General features: G+C 31.1%; 1 protein-coding gene across 3 annotated transcripts in view; it reads right to left on the bottom strand.

Annotated features, from left to right (window-relative positions):
• The window catches only part of Cen (cerebellar degeneration-related protein 2-like), a 174,338-nt gene that overhangs the window by 49,765 nt on the left and 112,361 nt on the right, over positions 1–12,212 (bottom strand). The window contains exon 1 of one of the 3 annotated variants that reach the window (XM_040715381.2): positions 4,909–5,331. The exons of the other annotated variants lie outside the window; for them this stretch is intronic. Coding sequence (XP_040571315.1) covers positions 4,909–5,152 — 244 coding nt within the window. The 5' untranslated portion in view covers positions 5,153–5,331. Of the gene's footprint in view, positions 1–4,908; positions 5,332–12,212 lie in introns of those variants that run through there. 3 annotated transcript variants of the gene reach the window in all.

Here is a 12,212-nt window from a genome sequence, read left to right as displayed (position 1 = left end):
AAGAAAAGATATCCTAAAAAAAAAATTGAAAATATATCCTTAAATTGATTTTTTTTTTTTTTTTTTTTGGGGGGGGGGGCTTTATATTGCAATGATGAATTATAGATTATTTTTTCGAGAAGTAACAATACATTCTGATAATTCTTAATCGGAGAAGAAAATCATCCGGTTCTCATGATGTTTGAGGTCATTAAAAATACTCGTACTACGCTTCACACAAAATTGTTGATCCTTGGTTTGAGACCCACGGGTTAGGACTACTGGTCTAGTCACAATAAGCTCAATAATCTTTACTATTACAATAAAAATAATGCCCCTTTTCCATTATTTCTGAAGAAAAAGCAAAGAACGTTATTTTTTTTTTTTTTTTTTTTTTTTTTTGATGACATAGTTCGAAACAATGTCAAAATGATTTTTTTAATAAAACAAACTCAAAATCCCAAGTCCCGCCCCTCAAAAAACAAAATAATAATAGCGGATCCTACTCTTAAACAGTCAATAAGGATTCATCATAACATTAAAGAAGATAATTTTTTAAGGGGAAAACTTCAATTTTCCCCATATATTAATGACTAATTCAATAAAAATTTGGGACTAAAAACACACCTTTTGGCTACATTTTTAGAATGAAGTCGAATATATTTTTCTATATCGTTTTTTTTTAAGTTACACTTTATGCCTTTTTCAAATATTAAAAATAAATTAATTACTCCAATATTACTAGGTTTTCTTAAATGGGGGGGGCAGAAACTGCCAACTCTGCCTCAATGTCCTATTCTATAATTCAATTCCAACATATCTTATTTCCCCCAAAGTAATAATAATTGGATGATGAATAAAATACATATTTACTAAAGGATTTATGTGGTACGTCAACACAGAAAAAAACCTGGGGTGATTTTTCTCAGAAGTGAGTATGGATTCAAGGGCGTCTGCAGGGGCTGCCCCCCCCAAAAAAAAAATTAAGAAATCTTTGCTTTTTACTACAATCTTTAAAATATTAGTTAAAATTTTTTTTTTAAATAGTTTTTTCCATAAAAAAAAGTAATTCGGTCAAATTATGCAGCAGAGCCAAAAAAAAAATCTATTTGAAATTTTTCAAAAAAACATAATTTTTGTCAGTAGCTAAGGATTTTTGAAATTTTTTGCCCAACTTTTTTTTTTTTTTTTTTGAATAACTTTGGATTTTTGAATTTTATTTTTATTTTATTTTTAAATTCCAAAAACCAAGCCCTTCACCCAAAAATATAATCCTGCAAATACCCTTAGGATTACATTTGTCATCTCAATTAAATTATCTTAAATTTCTATTACTACTACATAACTTTAATAAGCCCACTGGAGGTTCTGCAAATGACGGATAACTTTTGTAAAACTCCTTTAATAGTTGTAGAAAAAGAATATGATCTATTACATTTATAAGGCTATATCGGAAGTATACAAAGTTTTATATATCAAATGAAGGATTTAGAATAAAGCTAATATTCTTGAGTATTTCAATCCTTCCCACAAATAAGATTATACAGCCCAAATTTGAAAAAAATATGACAATTAAATATTCATGTGTATATTTATATATATGATGCAAATAAATAGTTTTTCATTCTCATGTTTGGTATTGTTTTTGTGTTGACGCACCAAATATAATAAAAATATGTTTTATAACTTGTTCATTAAAGTTGGCCGATTTTTTCAATTAGAATAGCAGTATATGGTACACTTATTTTTTGATCTTTTTTATTTTTTACTAATAAACCTAAGTTTTTATTCAATTAAAAAATGAAATTGTGAGCAATTATTTGTCTAATAAATCCTTTGTAGATCTAATTATCCCCAAAGAGGCAGCTAAAGACCAAAATATCTTATATTGAAGAAGTAATCAATTTTTTTTAATAAAAAATGCGGGAAATATTTCAAGCAACTTTTGTTTCTGCCAATATTTGATTTCGAGCATTTTATGTTTTCAAAATAAATGAATAAAGTTTTAATTTAAAGGGTTAGTTTGTTGCAAGTTTCAAATAAAACGAGTACAGGAATATCTTCTAGTACAGGGATTCTCAACCTTTTTTAAATGTTGTACCACTTGTAAAATATCTATTTAACCCAAGTACCCCCTTAATAGCAAAAAAACATTTTTAGCTTCAGTGACAGGAGCTTTCACAGGATTATATTTTGGAAAGGTCTTAGAATTTTTTTAAAGAAATCTAAAAATTAATATCTTTTGGAAAAAAAATTCCAAAATCAAATTTTTTACAAAAAATTAATTTTTTTATGAAAAAATTTAAATTAAAAAAAAAATTAAACATTTATTTCTTTTGGAGAAAATTTTCTAATAGTGAATGTTTTGGAGAAAATTTTCTAATATTGAATGTTTTGGAGAAAACTTTAAAAATCTATAACTATTTACAGAAAATTAAATTTCAAATACTAAGTTTTTTTGAAAAAAAAAAAAATCAAATAGGAAATTTTCTAGTAGAAAGGAAAACCCCGCAGACACCCTGAGTTATGTGTCACAAGTAAAATATTCTTTCAAAATTTAAAGTATCCCCAGGAGGGCCTCCAAGTATCCCAAGTGGTACGCGTATCCCCATTTAAGAACCACTAATCTAGTACATTCTGAAAAATCCATCAAAAACACTATGCAAAACCAATGCTCTAAATAAATTATGAAACAAATATAGAACATTGCTGATGTCGGCCATTTTGGGGATAAAACACAAAAGTTTTATAACAATAAAAACCATTCTTTTATTAACATTAAGGAAAATAATAAACTATTGGGCGTTAAAATGGGACCAAAAATTAAAAGGACTTAAACCATACTGTCTATCGCGTATTATTCCTCTAACGCAGTGGTCCGGGATCAGGTAAATTACCCCAAATGGGGTTATTTAGAAAATTTTGAGGGTAATGTGAGTGTCACTAGTTTGGGGTAAATTAATTTTACTACAAGTTCTTTTTAGGTAACTCTATAAAAAAATTACCGACCCCTGCTCTAATGCCTAGTTTTTTATATATAATCCTAAAATGTATTTAAAATATGTTATTACATCGTTATACAACCATATTTCCATATTGTTAACAACAAATTAAGTATTAGAATTTATAGAAGTTTATTTATATTCTTCTCTAATTATCCTATATTTTTTTATCCCCACTCAATCAATCAAAAAAAAAAAAAAATGGATACAAATTTAACCCCTTTCTAAGAATTGTTAGTACGTACTATTTTAAAATATCACTGTTAAGCATTGGCATAAAGTAGTAGTCGATGCAGGTATTAAGTTTTACTGATTTTAAAGCCACAAGATGAAATTTCATCAAGGTGGATTATAAATGTGTGTATTTATATATTCAAAAACCAACTGTGAGCCCCAAAAATAGTGTCGCTTTCAATTAATGACATCATTCTTATTGTTAAGGAAAATAAAAAAGAATCGATATTGATCTTGCTTACTTATGCACGAATATGCAACAGATATGACCCTCTTGTTGTATTGAAGGCATGCCTAGGCCCACTATTGTTTCTTGGCAGACGCATTCAAAATGCAAATTTAAAAAAAAATCATTATTTCTCTTTTTTATACTATGAGAGCCAAAGAAGAAAATTTATTTATATTATGAATTAATTGGTTATGAAACTAGTCATATTATCATATAGTAGGCCTTTATATAATGTAACAAATAAAGTAGTCCATGCAAGTAGGTATAGAGGTAGATGTTGCCGACATTGTCATGTTTATTAATAGGTCAGACGGAGAACCTGGATGTATTACACACTCTTATTGTATTTAAGATGTTAAAATAAATTTATATTTTATATATATTTGTGCAACCCGAGATCATGAAGCATCTTCTATGTATCGTCAAATTCAATAGCTCTCACAAACTTTCAAGAATCATGCAGCAGGGTTTCTAAACTAGATAATATGGCAGTATTATGTAGAGCATTGGTTCCCAGCCTTTTAAATACAGCGACTCATTTTAGAGCAAGGAATCAGGGAACGACCCAAATTCTTAACATATCTTCTATGTAATGAATATAAGTCTTTTTTTTTTTTGTACAAGAAAGTACTATATATTGCAAATATGAATTATAGATCATTTATTCGAGAAGTAACAATTCACTCGGAAAATATGTCATCATGTATTATGAAAATTAACCGGTCGTCAAGATGTTTGAGGTTATTAAGAAGACTCCTACTACGCTTAATACGGAATTGTTGATGCTTTAGAGTCAAAAACGGACTCTCCTCAAACCTCTTTTACTTCTGCCCAGTAGCCTTGACCCCCATTGACACAGTATTCTTTTTTTTTTAAAACTCTCTCCAAAATGCAGCTGAATTTTGCTAAATCTAGGTAGGAAACTGTTACATTTAATTTCATAGTATGAATTTATATAACGATCTTAATATGTAGTTCACGGGGTTGTATATTATAAACACATTCAGATCAAACTCAATTAACAACCTCTCGACATGAGACCCCAAGGTTGGGAATCACTGATGTAGAGCAAATATGTTGAACGTTGAGGATCACGGAAGAGAGTTAAAATAAAAGAAGGAATGACACAACTGTACATTTGAGTTATTAAAATAAATAGTAGTCCTATTAACTCTTGTCAACATATGACAAGAGTTAATAGGTAAGGAGTTGTTCACTCCTCTTCTCTATTTCTCTCTCTATAAAAATGCAATCTCATACCGCAAATATTATTTATTAAATGACTTAACAACTGGGCCCTACTTCCCTTGAGTGGGCAATAATTTTTGTACGCAACATTTATTGTTAAGAAGATTCAATTTTAGGACAGGGTCATTGATTATTTGAGTAGGAGATGTCAGTCGGAAAATTTGAAAGAACAAAAAATCAACACCCCAAGACAAAACTAAGATCGAAGATCCCTACCTGTGAGACTCCAACAATCCGTACAATCTTGACACAACATGGACCATTCAAAGGCTAGATCCTTGTGTGTGGCATGGTGCGAAAGAAAATTTGAGTCTTTAGAAGGAGGCGATGCCTCCTCCGAAATTAAAACTTCATCAAAATATTGTCCAAAAGGTAGGACTCCACTTGGTTCCTTATGATACAATGGAGAAGAGGGATGAATATGGCCACCGTGATGGGATGAGGACTCCCCTTCAGACATAGCATCAATATATTATGTAGTCTCTATTCAATATTTATGCAAACATGCATAGGTACATATGGTAGATATATTCATTCATTAACATAAAATGAAACCCTCAAACGTTTTCTCATTTTAATTTCAGAAATGGTTCATCACATCACATGCCTCCCGGAATGAAACACACTCAGCAACTGACTGAAGCAGCTTTTTGTAGTAATAGTAATAAATTGCTCGTTCAAGTGGAAGACTGTTTTATTATTATAAAGATTACCTGCGCGGACCCGCAAATGCTTTATTATTCTATTTTTTTCAATAAAGTGAAACAATCATTTAGCGGGATTCTTTAGAAATGTTTTATTTAAACAAATTACTATGGTAAATCCACTCAATTGGAATTATATGTGTCGTACTGCAACATAATGCAATGGAAGGATTAATAGATTCGTAGGATATCATCACATATTCACACAGGTGGGATAAAGTGTTTGTATTGTAAGTTCAACTCTTAACTAACAAGTGCCAATCTTTGATTTTTTTTTTTCTTCAAAGAGTCCTCAAATTTCTTTATGAGCTCATTTTAAGTGATTTTTTTTTATGTTGGTAGTGTTATAGTGATTTCTGTCAGCTGATATGTCATCTATCAAAATTGCTGACATTTACTTTTCTTTTTTATTTAGACTCACGAGGGTTTAGACAATTTTTGCATACTAATTATAATATTGGCAAAGATCCTTGTGAGTGTAAATCAAAAAGTATATGTTGACAACTTTGATAAACAACATATCTGCTCAAAAATATCACTAAATAAAGAAAAGTGATTCTTACTCGCTAATAAGTTTGAATTTTCAAAATAGAGATTGATAAATAATTAAAGCGCTAATATCTTGCAGATTATGAACATTTACTTTTTTTAAATGTAGGCTCACCTGAATTAGGACAATTTTCACATCCCTAATTATAATTTAGAATTCATATTCCATAGTGTTAAATAGTGTTGTGTCACCCCTTATTTATACAATCCAGTTCAGTCCAGACTTGGAACTGGTCCTTGGAACTATCAGTACTAGAACTGATTAAACAAAGAAGACATACAGTTGATTGACGTCATCAAGGACTGTCTATATAAGTTATTAGAACGGATAAGCAGGACTGAACTGGACCGAACCAAGACTGAACTGTAAGGGACTGCAGTCTTCAGTTCTAAATAAGGACGGATACAACACTAGTATTAAATATCTTCTTGAGTTCAGGTTAAAATAACCCCTGAGTCCAAATTGAGTAGCAAGTCTTCAAATATGGACTCAAGTCCAAGTCGAGTTGCAAGGCTCGAGTCAAATTCCTCAGTACTGTGTATTCATTTACCAAGATGACAACAGGGAAATTGATGTGTACTGATAATGGTTTTGTTATATTAAAAATTTATCGACCCATCATCTAAAAAGATCTCGAGTTTTTGTTTTTGAAATAATGAATTCACGTAAATTCACATTCATGATCAGTATAATGTACAAATGTAGGTTCTACAGATGTAGAATAATAGATTTTCATACAAATGGATATCAATCTTGAATATTAATAATATTTAATCCTTTATCATACACGTTACAGCTAGATATAGTCTAGGCAGGATCGCATCACTATTCTCCATTCACCTCCCATGAAAAGATAACAAAAAATCCTTTTATAAACAGGCATTATATTATTTCATGATAATGTTCCTCCAACCATGTTCCCACCAAAGGGTTTTATTTAATTTTTTGATTCAATCCGTGAGGAAAAAAAAATTGATTATAAAAACCATGATAAAAAGTCCTCTCAAAGGAGAAACCCCATTGTTGATAGACTCATTGTATGACAATTAAATTCAAATTATTTGACAGATTGATGTAGCACCTACACGAATGGGTTGTTGTTTGAGATAATATACTCTTTATTTTGGGAGTGACACGTGTTACTTGATATTTATGATTAAAATTATTTATTGTAAAAAAATATGTAAGATGAAGCAATAATTAATAAACGAGATAGTTGACAAATGCCGAATTGGGACACAGGGGACGTGTAAGGGGATGGATGCGTGGGAGCCATGATCAACCCTACTTCTTGGAAATTTTACATTTATCCTATATGGACTATTTAATTTCTGGAACGACTTGTCAGTAGATGCACAGCTCTAGTACAGAGGCGTCCGGAGGGTTTGGGACTAGAGGGACTATAGCCTCATCCCAAATAAATAAATATAAAAAATTTATGAATAGCTATCGATTTTTGAAATTTGTTTAAAAAAAAGTAATATTTATAATTTGATTTTAAAATTAAAAGTCGATTTTGAAAAAAAAAAAAAAAAAAAATTGTCAATAGCTTCGGATTTTTTTAATATTTTCCAGAAAAATTTAAAATTTGAATTTTTTTCTATAAACCAAGCCTTTATAGTTAAACCAAGCAAAGTTTATATAAGAGAATAATGATGCCACGAAGTAACTTGCATTTTTACTCAGACATTCTACTTCTTCTTTGTGTTTTAAATTTGAGATCCTGTCAGGTTTCGACTGGATAGGCTTAATGGCTATTCTTGTACATCAAACAATCTCAATAACAGGGAAAAAAATATTGCAGTTATAAACCCCGCTATTTTTAAAAATGGATTTAAACCTTATGATGAATATACATAGGGTTACCAACAGAGTAATTTCTTCCATATAAATGTTCTCTTTATACATCCTGTTCGTAGCGTCTATGGAGTTTTTTTATAATTTCCTTCCATTTTAAATAAATATTACCCCCGCCCCCTTCTTCTAAACACGTCAAACTCTCACTAATCCGTCCAAATGTCCCCTTTTTAGGATATGTAAATATGTCCACTTTCGCTAGGATGATCAAATGTATGCTTTCATCCGGGCAAATCCTTTTTTTTGCAATTTTTTCAAATAAATTCATGAAATGTCTGGTTTTATAAAGGACATAATATCAGTTGCTAAAAATACATTTTAATATTAAGTAAATTTAAATTTAATAAAGATCTTTGTCAACTTTTTTTCGAAAAAAAACACAACAAATAGAATAAGAAATTTTCAATCATTTAAAAAAGAATCCTAAATCCTAAGAGAACCCCCTCTCTACCCCGACATTGATTGTGTCAAGAGTCCTCTTTTTGGAAATTCAAATATGGTCACCCTAATAAACGCATATATTGAAATAAAAAGAAACAAAAATTTCAATTTCAAGGTAAGTACTTATCATATTAAAAAGTGAAATTCTAGAATGGACCGACAAAAAGATGAAGAGCACCTCATAAGATCTGAAAGGGATTTTTTCAGCATAGTACATCTTCAGTAGTGTTGTGTCAGTCTTGATTTATTAGGACCAGTCCAGTCTTAGGACCGTCAGTATTATTAGAAATGATAAAAAAAAAAAAGGAGGATATAAAATTGAGAGCGTCATAAGGGACCGAACTTTGTAAGTTTTAGGACTGAACTGGACCGGACAGAAACTGAACTGCAGAGGACTGTAGTCTTCAGTCCTAAATAAGGACAGACACAAGGCAAATCTTACGGATACTTAGAATCCCTTTTTGCCTTTTCGTACTCCCGGAATACGCCCACAAAATCGTATCGTCATATGTGCCCAGAAAAACAAGTGTTTATTACTACGTTATATTTGAGATGGAAAGGCCTCAAACAAACATGATTCACCTATAACTACTTACTTAATAATACAATAAGTAGATATAAAACAAAGCGATTGACACAAGTGATACTACAAATTGATATTGTAATACGTTGTTGTATTAGATAAATGACTTAAAAGATCAAACAACTTCAATTATATGACTAATATTTGCCTTTACTTGAACATAATCATCTTTGTCAATTATAATATAAGGAATCGTATTTACTGAGCTCCTTCAAACTTACTTAAGATTCTAAGGGTACTGAGGTAGGTATTATAATCCTCTTGAGAGTCAAACTCCCGTTAAATGCGTTTTATTGTCAGATATCTACCAAAAACCAGTTATTAAGCAAAAAATACAATCTTACCTGCAAAAAAAAAAGAGGCATAAATAAATACAAAAAATCATCAAATCATTTACAAAATTAGAACTCATCCATCGGTTGCTGTTCTATAAAAGACGTAACCATAAATTAATATAATATGTACCTAACAGTAACACACTGTTGCTTATAACTTGTCCCACAACCTCTTTTCTAAAAGGAAACAGGGAAAAAAGGCCCAAATTCAGTTGGTTGTAGCATTTCTGTGGTTGGTAGTAGTAAAATAATTCATCTTCGCAACTATTAAATCATTGTTGGAAAATATTCAACACTTTATAAGAGCTTATTCGAATTTAAACAATCAACAACGAGTAAAACGCATGATCACAGCATTACCTCACAAAAAAAAAAAAAAAAAAAAATACAACGTATTTTATGGTCAACTGCCAATTTTTCTACTTATTTTCCCCTTATCAGTGTCCTAAACTTTGATTGGTTGAATTTGAATTCCTAATCATAATCTTCTTTTATGTTAATAAAACAAAGCATGTCTGTCTGTATCTATATTGAAAGTAAGTCATTTTTGAGTGTAGATACTTGATCTAAGAAATAAAAATACAATCAACCGAGACAGTCACTTTATAAATAAACTAAATAAAGAGAGAAAAAAAGAAGTACTTCATATAAATAAAATCATGAATGCGACTTTAGATGAGGTTTAAACAACGAGCTTAAGTGCTCCCTCGCACATCAACTCATATTTTTTTTTAAATCTCAAGCTATTATATTTTTTTTATTCTTGAGGAGAGAAGATCTGAGTATTGAGTAACTACTTGCGAGTGTGCTCATGAAACATTGAGAATTTGTTGAGGTCTTATCATTTACATGATTAAAGCAAGGCTTGTCTGTACATCAACGCATACAAATCCGGTCAATGCCGGGTTCTACAATTATAATTGTTTTGACTGACGAGGGGAAGTGACGAAACATAATTCCAAATCAAATCAGACTGAGGGAGAGAAGGAATGTCGTGGCAGAGACTTCAATAGATGTGTAACTCTTTATTTATATAGATATACTATCTTGCAGTGACTCACCTGCCAGGGTATTTATAGGCGAAAATATTACACAGGACACTCTTATTATAGTACATAAAAATACATATAAAACGGGTTAAAGAGGGATGAAAACGACTCAAGGGCAATACACAAGAATAATTCCATATTTGGGAAGAAGTGGCTAGCAACCTTTAGAATTTATGCCTTTTTCCCTTATTTCTTTTGGAGCAAAGTTTGCAAGATACAATGTAACGTCGAACAGAAGATAAATGGACAGCTGAGAACAACAAAATAGAATGTAAATTTGACTGTGAGTGTGTGTGTGTGCTATCACGATTGATTACTTAAATGCAAATTTGGATGACACAAAACAACAGCTGAATAGATTCATAAATTGTAATTTTATATCTTAACTATAAGGCTTATTGCAACACCATACCTCTATACATAAATAAGTAGATATTTGCATGGAACTATTTTACTGTAAGTCCGGTATAGTATTTATGTTTCTAATAGAGCGTTCACTTGACCCAGGAGCAGGATACGAGTATACCTAATATATAAATGTCTATTTGTATATAAACATATAAAATGAAATCGAAATTACATAGAATTTCTCCTACAAAGCGATATAAATATTACCTCTTAACACGTAGATTAGATTATAATCTTTTAAGTCAATTCTTCTTTCAATACAATCACTATATAAAATCCACTATAATTGTCCTACTTAACATCAAAGCTAATTTCTCTTCCATAAAAATACTTATAAGTATACCATATAACAAATGATTAATCAATAATTCCTTCTGGGAGGGACAGATTTAGGGTGAACATATTCAGCCCGTGTTAGACCACAACCCATCTCCGGACTAACATGTTGTTGTTTAATTTGTTAAAAAACATGGGTTTTTGTCAAAAAATGAAAATATGTACAGAGGGGGGCCCAAAACTAGCAGTAGTTCTGGATTACAATTCCCCCCCGTTACTTTTAATTACACGGTTTCATTAGGCAACCTAACGATAGCTAAAAAAAAAAAAGAAGGTATTTATCCCATGTCTCAAGGTGTAAAAATGTAGGGGGAAGAAAAAAAAAGACAATGCCTATAACTTCTCCTCTGCACCAGTATCAGTGCCGAAAAGGCTGTAAAGACCGTTGGCATCTCCATCTAGACTGTCTACAACATCAAGAAGTCCATTAAAGATGGGATGGCTTTGAAATTTATATTCTGAATCTAATTATTTTACATTTATGTAAGCGATAATGGCTGACTTCTGGCTTCCTTCCATGTGGCATCCATCCAGCCCTGACAAAAAACCCTGCCGTTTGGTGTGTCTTGGAAAAGAGTGTCTGCCGCATATATCATCCAAACTTGGATTTGCTCCGAGCCTGCATCATGACAGTGCGGTACGCCATGGGCACGGACTTAATTGTGAATATCTACCAATCCGTTCACTAGCGTTTTGAGGCCGTTATTGCTAGTGAAGGAGGATGTATAAAATAAAAATATAGCTAAACATAGTATTTAAACTTATCACAAATTGGTTTTGAGTAATACTTGCATAAAAATCACATTTTTCGTAATTTAGTCATACTACTGCAAGTTTTGGGTTCACCCTCTGTATGTTGTCAAAAATTTTGTTTTCTCATTTTTTTAGTAAAATTTTAGTGTTATTACTTTAAAAGGTCATTCAAAAAATATGGCTAAAAAAGATATTTAATCAAAAATGGTCAAAAAAAAACTCCAACTCCCCCCCCCCAAATTAATCCTAGAAATGGCACTGACCATATTTGCATTTTTAAAAAAAGAGGATATTAGGCCGATCAGTGTGGGTTTTAGGAGGTAGGGTAAATATTCTGAAAAATTTCAGAAAAAATTAAATTGATGCCCTCAAGATTTGAGCAGGTTTTAAAAAGAGGACATGTCTGAGCAAATGAGGACGATTGGTGACCCTAGGGCCAGTTATTCCCTATTTTTTCATCACAGTTGAGCCCCTATACATATGTATATATATACTTTTTTTTAT

Source organism: Lepeophtheirus salmonis, chromosome 1, assembly GCF_016086655.4.
Source record: "Lepeophtheirus salmonis chromosome 1, UVic_Lsal_1.4, whole genome shotgun sequence".
Lineage (NCBI taxonomy): Eukaryota > Metazoa > Arthropoda > Copepoda > Siphonostomatoida > Caligidae > Lepeophtheirus > Lepeophtheirus salmonis.
Note: the sequence above shows the minus strand (reverse complement) of the source record. Positions and strands in the feature narration are given on the sequence as shown.